The following is a 14,943-nucleotide window of genomic DNA, read 5'->3' as shown; positions in this document are numbered from 1 at the left end:
GCCTCATATAGGCTTCAGTTACATGAAGTATCCAAAAATAAAAGCACTCTTCCTCAAGGTAGATTAGAAAACATTCCTAATTTTTTTGTTTGTTTGTTTTGTTTTTGATGCAGGATCTGTGTAGTTGTAGCTACCTTGGAACTCACTACGTAGACCAGGTTGGCTTCACTCACAGTGATCCGTCTGCCTCTCCCTCCCAAGCGCTGAGATTAAAGGCATGCGCCTCCACACCTGACTTCTGCACTGTATTTTATAAAACAAAACAAAACAAAACCCCTCACTTTGACACAGAACACATCTGTGCACCGGTTCATAGAATATAATATCACTCCTGCAGCTGTGTGGAAATCAGCATGAATGTAATTTATCTAAGTTTTACATTTTATCTTTTTCTTTGCAGATTGAATTCCTTCTCTTAAACTCCTGGATTATTTTTTTTACTAGTGGACACATTTTCTACATAGCAGTCAATGGCTTAATTCGAGCAAGCATTGCTGTGGCTTTGGTTCTGTTGTGCTTCTGGAAGCTCCAGTCTGAAGGGTACAGGGCTTTTTGTGATGACAATATGACCCACAGCAAAGGAAGACCTGTCACTTACAAGACAAGCGCCAGTCCGGAGAGTGGAGGAGGTTTTGTAGATTGGACTTTACATTTAAATACGATTCAGTCTGACAAGTTTTTAAACCTGCTTTTAAGTATGGTGCCAGTCATTTACCAGAAAAATCCGGAAGACAGGCATAAAAAGGCAAATGGCATCTGGCAGGACGGGCTGTCGGGGGCAGCACACACCTTCAGCAAGAGATCAGAGCCACATCTGGACTACCACGAGTTCTCAGAGCAGGCCTTCCATAGCAACACTGGGTACGCTCCAGCCAGCTGCAGCCCCAAGTATGACGACTATGCCAGCTATAACTACTGTGACGGAGGGGAGGCTTCGGAAACCACCGCCATGCTGCAGGACGAAGACCTGTCCAGCGAGGGCGATGACGTGATTGTGGACACAAGCCAGAGGTTCCCCAAGGAGTCCAGTGGGGTCATGGCTCTGCAGATACTGGTGCCGTTCCTGCTGGCTGGGTTTGGGACGGTCTCCGCTGGCATGGTTTTGGACATAGTGCAGGTGAGATTTTATCTTTAGTTTCACTGTATGTGCAAGGGTGTGTGTGTGTGTGTGTGTGTGTACATGCATGCTAACCTTGGGTATCTTCCTTAGTTGCTTTCATCATGTTTATGAGGCAGGGTCTCTCTTCCACCTGAAACTCACTGACTCAACTGACAACTATTGAAGTTCTAGGGGCCTGGCCTGCCTCTGCCTTCTCTACTTTGGGATTGTGTGTATGTGTTACCATAGTTGGCTTTCTGTTTTTTATTAATGAATGAATGAATTAATTAATTATGAGATTGTCGTAACTAGTGCTGGAACCCAAACTCCCATCCAGATGATGAAGTCCCACAGGTTCATAACTATTAGCAACATGGACTCTGCCATCATGAATTGGTCAAGGAACTGGGCATCGTGGTGCCTGCCTGGCATCTGGCATTTGGGATGCAGAGGCATGAGGCTCACAAGTTTAAGGCTGGCCTAGGCTATGGTAGCGAGCGAGTGGCTAGCCTGAGCTGTCTTAAAACCTCAAGGGTTGGAATGCAGCTCCGCGGGAGAGCGTTTGCCTCATGTGATAGGCTGTGGACGTCATCTTGAGAGACTAAGTCTCAGCGTCAGTGTGTCAGGCTTAGGTGGAACTGTTGGTGATAGCTGCAGAGTGGGGCGTTGTGACGTCAGATGTTGAACCAACACCAATGGAATGGTCTAAAGCCCTCAGATCCTGATCTCGGGAGGGTGTGGTAATTCCTGAACTCATTCACTGATGAGATAGCCTGTGCTGTTTTTTAAAACCAGGAAGCAGCCAGGGTGCTGCCCCAAGCCTTTAATCCTAAGCACCCAGGAGGCCGAAGCAGGCAGGTCTCTGAGTTTGAGCTAGCCTGGTCTACACAGTGACTTTCAGGCTACCAGGGCCGCACGGTGAGACACTGTCTCCGTAGCAGTGATAGCAAGGAAGCAAAGTCGGAATAAAACCCCAGGTCTTTAGAAACATCCCGTGCTAAGGGAAACCATTGCTTTGTTTTACAGCACTGGGAGGTGTTCAAAAATGTGACAGAAGTCTTCATTTTGGTCCCCGCACTTCTTGGCCTTAAAGGGAACTTAGAAATGACGCTGGCTTCTCGATTATCCACTGCAGTAAGTTTTTCCCCCATCCCCCATTATGCATGTTACTTATTTCTCTCCACTTAGAAGAGTCTGTGTGACAGGGAGGTCGGTTTCCTGTCTGGTAAGTTTCCCCGGCCTCAGAGTTACACCACATAGCTTTGACTGACACAGTGCCCTGAAAGGTCTCGGAGTTCTCTCACCTGAGGATGTGGGCCTGCTTTGCCTCAGCACCAGAAGCCGCAGTATGTTTGGTTTCTCTGATACCAGGCCACACTAGCAGGAACTTAGTGCACAGGACTCGGGGTGGGCAGATACTGAGTGTGTGGTCTGAGGTCGGCTGAGTGCTGGTCTCTTTTATAATCTGACCTGTCATGTACCGCTCATCTGTCCATATCAACGGATCCATCGTTATACTGTATTAGCTAGAACTGATTTATCACACAGGGTTTCAAATTTGCCTTGTAGACAAGACTGGCCCTGAACTCAGAGATCCTCCTGCCCCTGACTCCGTGTGCTGGGACTAAAGGCGTGCGCCACCCTGCACGTGGCTATCTCCTTTTATATCGTAGAACCCCATAGTTCGATTTATGACCCACTGTTGGATGTTTAACCACGTTCCGATGATCTGTCATGATAGAGAGTGTTATGACAGGAGCTGGAGAGCGGCAGCTCGGAGGTTAAGAGCACTTACTTGCATGAGATTCCACCACATGGCAATTCACAACTATCCATCCATAACTACAGCTCCAGGAAGTCACATGTCATCTTCTGGCCTCTGGCACCAAGCTTGTGATATGCATGCATACAGGCAAACAGTTATAAATTAATAAGCAATGCTGAATATATACATATGCATATTATATAGGTATTATTATACATATAATATAAAATATAATGTAATATACATAATAGATAATATGCATATTATAGAAATTATAAATATTATAAATATATACTATTATATGTACATATAAAATATATAACACTTATAAATATACATATTTAGATATAATACATAATATATATTATATATTATAAAGATACATTTATATAATATATATCACATGTTATACACATGTGTATATATGTGTGTATATGTGTGTATATGTGTGTATATGTGTGTATATGTGTGTATATAGTGTATATAGTGTAGATACATACACACATGTGATATATTATATATGCATGTATATATGTACATACATACACAAACACACACATATATCTCAAATATATATATATTTGAGATGAGGTGTCCTCTGTAGCCCTGGCTGGCCTGGAACTCATTGCATAGCTTGAACTGGTCTCAAGCTCACAGAGACACCCTGCCTCTGCCTCCTGTGTGCCAGAATTGAAGGTCTTCAGCACCATGCCTGACTTGACTATTAGGATAAGTGATTGACAACAGAGGCATAAAATAGACACAACCCTGAAGTAAAAATAAGGCAGCACAGACCAACCATCAGATATTGACTTAGCGATTCGTCTAGTGGCTTACAGAAAGCAGTTCCTGTACTGCCTGTCTGCCAGGCATGACTTCACCTGCTACCTGAGACAGAATGACCTGGAGAAATACCCGGCCTGGATCATTGCCAGTAACAACTTGCTGATTGCCGTGTTTGCTTCTCTAAATCCTGGCCATGCGCCACCATGCTAAGATAGGTTTTCTTCAGCAGTTGGGTTAGGGGCAAGAATACACTGGAGACTCATAACACATATTTACATAGGTTAAGATTATCTAGACTTAGAAGCTTTAAAAAATTACTTTAAGATCTGAGAGCCCAAGCAGGGAGTGGTAGTACATGTGTTTAATCCCAGCACTTGGGAGGCAGAGGCAGGTGGATCTCTCTGAGTTCAAGGCCAGCCTGATCTACAGGACAAGCCTTGTTCCAGGATAGCCAGGGCCATTACATAGAGAAACTCTGTCTCAGGGACCCCTGCCCTTCCCCCGCCAAAGCAGCTTCCTGTATTATGTATTCAAACTCAAAGTTTTAAGGATGCCTTTTTCTCAAGCGATGATGGGATGTAATAAATACATTTAAAACTCTTAGAAAAATAAGTGATGGGGCTGGGAGGATGGCTCAGTGGGCAGAGCACCTACTGTGCAAGCGTGAGAACCTGTATCTGATCCAAGGTGGTGTATGTGTGCAGTCCCAGTCCCGGGAGGCAGAGGCAGGACAGTCCCTGAGTCCTGCTGACCCATTGGCCGCAGACCATCGAGACGCCTTGTCTAAAAGACAGAGTGGATGGCCCCTGGGGAACAGCATTTTAGGTTGTGCCCTGGCCTGTCATGCATTTGCACACAATGCACATGCTCCTGCAAGCACACAAACTTCATGCATACTCCCACCCATACTCTATTTCTTGAAAAAAATGTAATTGTAAAATCGTGATGTTTCAAATTTAAGTTTTATGCTTATTCATTATTCTAGTACCTTCTTGTTGAACGGTGACATCTACTGATAGGCTGAGTTTGGATTTCAGTGCCTGGTCATTTGGCACCCAGATGGGATGTGCTGGGTAGACCCCAAGCCTTTGAGAAGGAAGAACAAAAGCACACATGGATTTCCTGTGGCTGTGAGAATTAGTGGACAGACGTGACTGTCACCCACACCTGAGTCCAGGAGGCGACTTCCTGGAGACACTGAGGCACTGGTCTTAAAAAACCAAATGGGAGTGTTTGAGGAGGAGAACACTACTGGACGGGAATGAAAAGGTGGCTTCTGCTGTCACTTGTTGCAAAGTGGACTTTGTTCTGATCAATATAGCTAAGCGTACAAGCGGTTAAGCAACACGGTGACTTTGCCAGGAATAGTGGAGTTTTGGTTCAATTACCTCAGAGAACATTGTTCTAAACACATCTGCCATTCTTGAGCCACGTCCAGCGTTTGTAATAGATTATGTCATTCTCTTTTGACATAGGTCACGCTGTAGGAAATCCAGTTAAAAAAGAATATATTTTAAATAAGACTTGCCATCTCTAATCCGCATGTTGACACTGAGTCTCATAAAGGTGAATCTAATCATCTTTTGGGGGAAGTCTATTGAGACAGCATTGCTGGCTAGCTCAATACAACTGTTAACTGAGAAAATGCCTCCCAAAGTTCCAGCTGCAGGGCATTTTTCTTAATTAGTGATGGATGGGGGAGGGACCCATGGGAGGGACCCACCCATTGTGGGCAGTGCCACCCCTGGGCTGGTGGGCCAGGTTTTTTTTTTTTTTTTTTTGTTTTTTTTTTTGATTTGTTTTTTTCGAGACAGGGTTTCTCTGTGTAGCCCTGGCTGTCCTGGAACTCACTCTGTAGACCAGGCTGGCCTCCAACTCAGAAATCCACCTGCCTCTGCCTCCCTGAGTGCTGGGATTACAGGCGTGCGCTACCACCGCCCGGCTGGTTCAGGGTTTTATAAGAAAGCAGACTAAGGAAGCCGGGGTGGAGGGGAATGGATGAGCCAATAGGCAGCACCCTCGCTCCATGGCCTCTGCAGCAACAGGCCTTCGAGTTCTCGTCCTGCGTGAGTTCCTGTCCTGACCTTCTTCAATAATGAACAACGACACAGAAGTGTGAGCAAAGCAGCCTTTTCTTCTCCAAGTAACTTCGGTCATGGTGTGTCATCCCAGCTGTGGCAGCTCTAACTAAGACGGTCAGGGTCTCACTGTATAGCCGTGGCTAACTTGCACCTCTATCTGGAGATCAGGCTGGCCTGGCCTTCTGGCTCTGCCTCCTGCGTGCAGGGATTGCAGGGATGAAAAAAAAATCACACCCAACCTCGCCTTAATCATCGTTTTAAACTCTGCTCTAGTATCTGTTGCGTGTTGAGTATTTTCCTCATAAGTCTGTGTATATCATGCTTTCTGTTCATATTTTAGAGAGTTTCACAATGGTGTCTAAATCCAGCAGTAGGAGGAACCCTACCTGTCACTGGGGTCCCTAGTTCATCTCCATGGGAAGTAGGGCTGGAGTTAGTATCCTCTGTGGACTGAGAATTGTGCAAAGAGGTGGGGCGTCTTGGAGTCGGTGTGGGGGCAGGAACAGGGGCAGGAGCAGGGAGATTTTCTGTGGCTTCAAGGCCATCCTAGTCTACACTGTGAATTCCTAACATGGTGGGACCCTTGAAAGACAGTGGGGGAGGGGAAAACAGAAGGATGGAGAGAGAGAGAATGAATTGTGTTGCTACTGATATCATATACTGACAACGTAAATGAGATAAACTGAGGATCTGAGGCTGAGATAGGGACATTCCAGACAGTGAAGAGTGTAGGTTAGAGTGTGTGTGGTTCATATGCTAGGTGGATACTTCTTCCTTACAGCTGTGTGTGTGTGTGTGTGTGTGTGTGTGTGTGTGTGCAGTTAGGTGTCCTTGTCAGCCTCATTTGCCTGATGTGGGTGCAGGAACTGAACTCTGGTTCTCTGTTCTGGATTTTTGAAACAGGTTTCTCTGTGTAGGCCTGGCTATCCTGCAGCTGTCTGTTAACCAGGTAATCCTTGGACTCGGTGATCCCCCTGCCTCTGCCTCCCAAGTGCTGGGATTAAAGCTGTGCACTACTGCCACCTGTTGGTCTAAAATGCTTGCTTGCTTTCTTTCTTGCTTGCTTTCTTTCTTTCTTTCTTTCTTTCTTTCTTTCTTTCTTTCTTTCTTTCTTTCTTTCTTTCTTTCTTTCTTTCTTTTTTAAGATTTATTGTATGTAAGTACACTGTAGCTGTCTTCAGACACTCCAGAAGAGGGAGTCAGATCTTATTACAGATGGTTGTGAGCCACCATGTGGTTGCTGGGATTTGAACTCAGGGCCTTCGGAAGAACAGTCAGTGCTCTTTACCTCTGAGCTATCTCTCCAGCCCCAGATGGGGGTTTCTTAAAGTGTGGTCTTTTAATGTCAGCACCAGCAGCCTGTTAGAAATGGAAAAGTTTGGAACCATTTCAAGACTACTGAACCAACATACAATCAGTAATACGTTTTAAAATAAACCCTAGGGACTGGAGAGACGGCTCAACAGTTTCTAGCACCTCTTGCAGAAGATCTGAGCTGGGACCCCAGCACCCACATGGTGATTTACAACTGTCTGCAACTCCAGGTTCGGGGACTATGCCGCCGCCGTCTTCTGACTTCTTTAGCACTGCATCCTTGGGGAGCACATGCGTATATGCCGTAAAACACTCATATGAAATAAGATTAACCTGAACAAATTAGATAAGCTCTGCAAAGGTTTGTACAGAGTACATGAAAGTTTGAGACGCCCTAGGGTTGGAGTCAGGTGAGAGTGGTGAAGACCAGTGGGGAGAGCCAGCCAGGGGCCAGCTGACAGAAGACCAGGGTGGAGAGCCAGCCAGGGGCCAGCTGACAGAAGACCAGGGTGGAGAGCCAGCCAGGGGCCAGCTGACAGAAGGCCGTGCGGCCTGCTGTAAGGACTTTGGCTACTTGTAAGTGAGGGCCCGTTGGAAGGTTTTGATCAGAGGAGTGACGTGAGCTCATAGACTTCTTTAACAGAATGTCGTGTCTGTGGGGCAAAGAGACCAGTGTGTCGCTGTGATTTAGGATAAAGATGATTTGGATTGTGAGTGGATGTGGGGAAGCTGTTGGGATCTAGGAGTTGCCGGAGAATGGCAGACCCGGGTGATGGGTTACAGAGATGGCAGAGTAGCCCCCTCTGAGATTGGAGGTAGATGCTTGCTGCCGGGAAAGCGTAAAACAGCAGACAGGTTAGGATGTGGAATAGTAGTAGCACGTGGCTCTGAGCTGTGGAGCGTGGGCATTACCCCAAGGACAGATCTCAAGGGTGTGGGGCTGAGTGTGTACATCCTTAGGGCATTGACAGGAATGCAGCTCTAAGTTAGTGGCTTCTTAGGAGCACCCCAAATCCCCCCTTTTCTGAAAGGTGCCCTCCCACACTCTCCACTCTGCCTACTCACTCGCAGACATTGGTGCTTTGTCTCCTTTCTTCTTATTCGCTCTTTCGTAATTAGTGGGTTTAAAAATACATAATCAACATATCATTACATATTTCCCCTTCCTTTTTCTTCCTTCTACTCTCCCACGTCTACCCCCATTCATGCCTTCTCTCAGATCCACGGCCTCCTCCTCCCTAACCCTGGTAGTTACGTATACGTATAAGCAGATACAGACACACAACTCACTGAATCCCTTCAGTGCCTCCTTCATGTGCGTGTTTCTAAGGCTGACCGCTTGGGACTGCAGGACCAGACAAGAGACTCATCCCTGGGAAAGGCTCCCTTTCCTCTCTCCACAGTTACCTGCCTGTATCTCTTCATCGAGGAGTGAGGCCCCACGAGACCTCTCCCTCCACACCGGCATGGCAGCGGGTGTTAGAATTGTTCTGGTCTCGTCTGGGTAACCAGGTTGTTGAGATCTCAGGGACGACGCTTCCCTGGCATGGCTTGAAGACACAATCTCATGGCCGACACCTTAGTCCCTGTGGCCCGTGTAACCTTTTCCCCTCCTCCTCTTTGACGGACCCTGAGTCCTTAGTGTTAGAGTTGTAGATGGACCGACTGGGGCCGGGTAGCCCTGTGGTCAGCTGCTCTCTACATTTTGAAAAGTGGTAGTTTCCTGTAGTACCACAAATTCGGTCTTTGCTGCCAAATTATCTTTTTTTACTTAATGTGCACGTATGTTTGTGTACTGTGAGTGTGCCTGGTAAGGCAGAGACCAGAAGAGGGCATGGAATTCCCTGGAACTGCAAATATAGACAGTTGTGAGCTGCTGTGTAGGTGCTGGGAACTGTACCCTCGTCCTCTGGAAGAGCAGCAGTGCTCCTAACTGTTGAGTCATCTCTCCATCCCAGGATGAAAGAATCTTTTTTGATGAGGGCTGAGGTCTCCCTATACTTAGCTGTGGCTAGGAAGGTACCATTGAGAGTGCAGTTAGGAATGACACTGGCTTAGGAAAGTTCCAGCAGTAGGTTCTTCTCTAAGATCTATGACCTCATCTGGTGTGCTGTCCATGGGCTTGTGGTAATGCAAAGGTGGAAAGGTGAAGGGGTGGTGGTGGGATGATTGGAGAAACAGCGTAAGCACTGGGGCAGGAAAGAGAGCCCTGTGACCTTGGCAAGGGAATGTCTCCATGCCCCTGTCTTCCAGAAACCATGACCCCTTCACTAGTGCCTTCCCAACGTTAAGAAATTCCCGTCACACAATAACCTGAATGTTTGCGTGGACAGGAACTTTGTAGAATATAGGTCCCTCCCTCAGAAGAGGTCAGCCGTGATGGTGCCAAGTGAATCTGGCCCGGATCACTAAGTCAGTACTCTGATGCTGTACTCCGCCCACCTCGGTCTCTGTGGATCGTGGGCCTTGTGAGCCTCTGATGCTTGTTAACAGCTGAGGAGGCTTTATGTCCAAGGCTGCTTTTAGAGTCACTGCAGATTGTTAGCTATAGCTATTGACGTCTTTCTAATAGTTACTGGAATTGCAACACTAATCTTTGCCTGCCTCTGGAGCGCTAAACCTGGGGTCGATTCACTCTTTAATCATTGCTCTCTTGAGCGGAGCTCCAGATGGTCAGAGCTACAAACATGATTGAATCAATAGTTATTGTCAGGTTTAGTAAATACGACTGCAAAGACAGCACGGATAATTGTTGCAAGGCCCCGAGAAACCTCAGTCTTTGCATTAGCTGGATGCTTTGAGCCTAAAGTCCAGAGGGAGATTGCAGAATAGAATGTTTTCTAAATTGAAGAGACGGCACCTTGATGTGACACCTCCTCCACTGCTCTGCTGCTCCTGAGACAGCTCCGGTTCATCCATGCTTAAATATACCCGTCAACAACAACTCCATGTGTTTCTGTGGAGCTGGGTATTGAGCCAGGACCTGGTGTCTGCTGCATTTCCTTAACTCGCCCTTGTGAAAAAGATTTAAAAGCTCTAAAATATTTATTTAGTGCATGTGTATATGCGAGCATGCACATACCATATATATGTATGTGTAAGCACGCACATACCATGTATATGTATGTGTGAGCATGCACATACCATGTGTGTGTGTGTGTGTGTGTGTGTGTGTGTATGCATGAGTACCCACATAGCACATGTGGGTGTGAGGTCAGGACAGCTTGTGGAATTGTTCCTTTTCCACGGTGTGACTTCCAGTCAGCCGACGCAGTTGCCAGCCTTGAGCAGTGAGCACTTTCACCACTGAGCCATATTGCAGGCTGCAGATTTTTTTTTTAATAACATTCGAAAATCTCCTGTGAGTAGATGAAGAATAAATAGAGTTTAACTCAATGTAATATATTTATAAATTTTGTGCGTGTGCATATTGCTAATGATTGTCCATTGGTTTCTAAATTCTGACGTTAGGAAAACTTGGCACATTTAGATGATTTTTTTTAATCTGAGTTGTTGAGAAAGAATATTATCTGTATTGCAGAGCAGAAGAGTATGTGAATACTACTCTTATTTTGGAAAGTGTCCCTGCATTTACCAGAAAGCTGTATATACATTTTGATAATTGGAGGTATACAGTGAAGATTGTGAACCTACTGAAGTCTTACTGCTAACAATTGTACTCATGATTCAAATGCAAATGATTTGTTTATATCCTACTCTTGGCCAGTAACTCTTTGGATTATATTGGTTTTATGCCATGGAATTATGTGCCAACAGCTCAGAATTACATCACTCTTTCATTTGGGCATCAGTATACCAAGCTTGGCGTGAGGATGACAGTTGGTAACGTAGTTACACTGTCTTCCAGCAGATGGATGACTGTAACTTGTCACCTAAGAACCTGTTTTCCCATCTTGGCCAAACCGGATGTCAGGCAGCAGGCCGGTGGTGATTGGGAATGGTTCTGAGCACAGGCTGAACACGGAGGGTTTATTATTAAAGGAATGTTCTTTACTTGAAGACTCTGGGTTCTATTTAAATGAAGCAGACAGAGTGGAGCATAAAAGTATCCTCTTCACAGGTGAATGTCGGGAAGATGGACTCGCCCATTGAGAAGTGGAATCTGATCATTGGCAACCTGGCTTTAAAGCAGGTAAGTGGTGTGTGCTTCATTACAGAGCTTAGGCGTGAAGCTTACCGTTCAAGACGTCAAATAATAACTTGGTGCCCACAAAAGTTAATGGAATCACTTGATTGATATTCATTGCTTTTGAAAGTTACTGTATTTCTAGAAACTGATTAACTTCTTTCAAATGTAAAAAAAAAAGTATACAAATACTGAAAGACGTAGGAAAAAAACTTATAACTCTAATAGAGCTAGCCTTTGTAGTGATGCTTATACAAATACTTAACCTTGTTGTTTAAGTACTGCCTTAATTGCTATTTGATTGCTATGAAGAGACAGCGTGACCAACTCTTATAAAAGAAAGTGTTTAATCGGGGGCTTGCTTACCGTTTAGAGTCTGATGGTTATGGCTGGAAGTGAACAGGTATGGTGCTTGAGCAGGAGCTGAGAGCTTTACATCCTGGTCAGCAGCAGGCAGCGAGAAACAGACAGAAAGACAGACATAGACAGACAGACACATACACACACAGACTCAGAGCCTGGGCCTGGTGAGGGCTTTCGCAAAGTCCTCTCCTAGTGACACACCTCCTCCAACAGGGCCCCGCCCCCTCCTAATCCTTCCCAAACAGTTCCACTAACTGGTAACTAAGCATTCAGATACATGAGCCTGCGTGGATGGGTGGGGCATCCTCACTTAAGCCACCACACATCCTATTTCTCTTTCATTTACGACTACTTTTTCATTATGGCTATAATTTAGGGGCGGAGGGAGCGTGGGAGACAGGGTCTCATGTATCCCAGGCTGGCATTAAACTTTTTATGTAGGGGAGGCTGACCTTGAACTCTGGTCCCCTACCGCCCCCTCGCCATGAGGACCGCAGATGTGTACCGGCAGTCCTGGCTACTGTGGTGACTGGGATAAGCCCACGGCTCTGTGCACGTCAGCCGAGCACTCGTCCAGCTCACCCCGTCTCTCTCCTGTCGTTATGAGTTTTGTTTTGAGGCAGACTTCCAGTGTTGCTCAGGATGGCCTTACACTCTGACAGAATCCCCCTGCCTCAGCCTCTCAGGCACGCTCATCAGGCTCTGCTTTTTGTGTTTTGTTTTGTATTAGTTTTTCAAGGTGATATATGTATTTCTTGGTCTGATCTCAAACTCCTGTCTTTAAATTAATATTCTACAGGAACTGTAGACGGCCCTACTTTAATTTTTCTAAATCAGTATTAGAAATAAGAAACTAGCATTAATTTCTCCAAGAAAGTAAATTAGAAATTCTAAATAAGTATTAGTTACTTAATTAAACTGAGCTCTTTTTCTGGTAATGTGCTCACCTATTTGTTTATGCTGATTTTTCTTTCTTACTGTTTCATTAATCTTAACAAATCCACTCAAATACCAATAACATATGTACTAAGCCAGGAATTATATATAATCTGTGGCTTTTTTCTAGTCTAAGGTGTCTCTGCCTCTTCATCTACTCTTCCCCAACTCTTAAGTCAGAGATGTCACCTGCCACGAGTAACTCGTTAGCTAGTATGAGCACCAGGAATATGCAATAATTTTAGTGTTAGCTCAGCGAGGCCCTAAGGTTGAGACCATGACTGTGGGAATAGAATTTTGCGCATTGCGTTTCAGGGACAAAAGAGTTCCTGGAAATAAAAGCTGAGCTGCAGCCTCAGCTCTAATGTCACGCAGCTGAAGAGCCTTTGTTAGCTCATATGACCCTCCTGGGATTCATTTTGTCTTTTCAGTCATAGTATTTCCTTAGAAAGCTTTAAGAACCTTTCAGCCTGACCTTGTAGAAATCTGAGCAGGGGTAGTAAAAACATTTACAAACAAGGATGTACATCAGTGAGAGAGGACTTGTCTAACGTACAAAATATTCCCCGTAAGAACAGCAAAACAAACCAAGACCTTCCAAATATTTATAGATAAACGGAGTACTATATGATGTCCAAGAAGGAAGGAAGGAATGGCTCCTGGTTCTGGAAAGGCTCAGTGCAACAGTGTAGGGCAATACCAGAACATGGAAGTAGGAAGGGGTGGATGGGGGAAACAGGAGGAGGGAAGAGGGCTTATGGGACTTTTGGGGAGTGGGGATCCAGGAAAGGTGAAATCATTTGAAATGTAAATAAAGAATATATCGAATAAAAAAAAAACCAAATGAAAAAGTTGGGAATATATGGATTTAAGCCCTGAACTGTCTTAAGCCATGAACACAAAACTGTCCTGGGTGATGGCACAGGTCATCGTAACAGTCCCCACGTCAGCCTCTGGCAGCCCCTCCCCTGCCATCCTCTTTCCCGTAACTTGGTTAGGATGGTTGCCAGGGATGGCTAGGAATTTGCTGACCCGGGTTGACAATGTGTTTGGCTTACTCTCCCAAGCACCTGTGGTGAACAGGGAACAGCAGATGCCCTTGAGCAAGGCCAGGTTGGAGCGGGTCCCACTGAGAAAGGAAAGGAGATGAGGCCCGAACTAGGGGAGGCTATCTTCTCCCTGAAGCGCACCAGCAACACTTGGGAGGAGAAGATGAATACAGTTTTTAAGGAGAGGCTTGGAGGGGCTCGAGAGACGGCTCGCCGCTCCCTGAGTACTGGAGTTTGGTTCTCAGCACCCACATCAGGTGGTAGATCTATGTGAGTGTGAGTCAGCCTGGTCTACACGGTGAGTCCCAGACCATCTAGGACCTCATAGTGAGACTCAGTCTCAACAGCAAAACAACAAAGAAGTGACCCCGCATTCCATGCCTGTTGACACAGATCAGGGCAGTTGGAGAGCCCACTGTCTCAAAAACCAAAATCTAGAAGCCTCTTCAAAATGAAAGCAGGTCTGTTACCATACACAGCACACCCCCCCCCAATGATCATGTATGTAATGATTATTAACTAATGATAATTTAATGTTTTAAAGATGACTGATCTGGAATTTACAAAAATGGTTTTTAGGTTCAGGCCACGGTGGTTGGCTTTTTAGCAGCTGTGGCAGCCATCATCCTGGGCTGGATTCCAGAAGGGAAGTATTACCTCAGCCATTCCATACTTCTGTGCTCTAGCAGTGTGGCAACCGCCTTCATCGCATCGCTACTGCAGGGTGAGTGCATCTGTAAAGGTTGGCTTGGCAGGTTTTGATGTTTCGATAAAAGGATTGATTTTCCAGGATGGTGACTTTTAACATATTTGTTCATAGTGAAAATGGCAGAAATTTTCCACATAAACTTTAAAGAGCCTTAGTTCAGATCTATTTCTCTCTCTCTCGTCTTCCCCCCTTTCTTCCTCCCCCCCCTCCCCAATCCATCCATCCATCTATCCACTTGGCTTTTTGAGACAGGGTTTCTTTGTGTATAACCCTGGCTGTCTTGGAACTAGCTCTGTAGACCAGGCTGGCCTCAAACTCAGAAGAGGTCTGCCAACTTCTGCCTCCTGAGTACTGGGATTAAAGGCATGCACCAGCTGGTCGGTGGTGGCACATGCCTGTAATCCCAGAACTCTGGGAGGCAGAGGCAGAGGCAGACGGATTTCTGAGGTCGAGGCCAGCCTGGTCTACACAGTGAGTTCCAGGACAGCCAGGGCTACACAGAGAAATCCTGTCTCGAAAAAAAAAAACAAAAAAGAAAAAAAAAGGAAAAAAAAAGGCATGCACCACCACCTGATTTATTTTGTTCGTTTCATTACTTATAAATGCAGCAGAGAACAGGCTTTTGAGGTTGTCCCCTTGGCCATAGGTAGATGTTATGGCTCAGTTTTCAATAAGATTACTACAATTTAAGAGT

General features: G+C 45.6%; 1 protein-coding gene across 2 annotated transcripts in view; it reads left to right on the top strand.

Annotated features, from left to right (window-relative positions):
* The window catches only part of Slc41a2 (solute carrier family 41 member 2), a 115,210-nt gene that overhangs the window by 23,095 nt on the left and 77,172 nt on the right, over positions 1-14,943 (top strand). For both annotated transcript variants that reach the window (XM_052165513.1, XM_052165514.1), the window contains exons 2-5: positions 401-1,117; positions 2,126-2,233; positions 11,127-11,198; positions 14,120-14,264. In XM_052165513.1, coding sequence (XP_052021473.1) covers positions 566-1,117; positions 2,126-2,233; positions 11,127-11,198; positions 14,120-14,264 — 877 coding nt within the window. In that variant the 5' untranslated portion in view covers positions 401-565. The remainder of the gene's footprint in view (positions 1-400; positions 1,118-2,125; positions 2,234-11,126; positions 11,199-14,119; positions 14,265-14,943) is intronic.

This window comes from Apodemus sylvaticus, chromosome 20 (genome assembly GCF_947179515.1).
Source record: "Apodemus sylvaticus chromosome 20, mApoSyl1.1, whole genome shotgun sequence".
Taxonomy (NCBI): domain Eukaryota; kingdom Metazoa; phylum Chordata; class Mammalia; order Rodentia; family Muridae; genus Apodemus; species Apodemus sylvaticus.
This window is presented reverse-complemented; position numbering and strand designations above follow the sequence as displayed.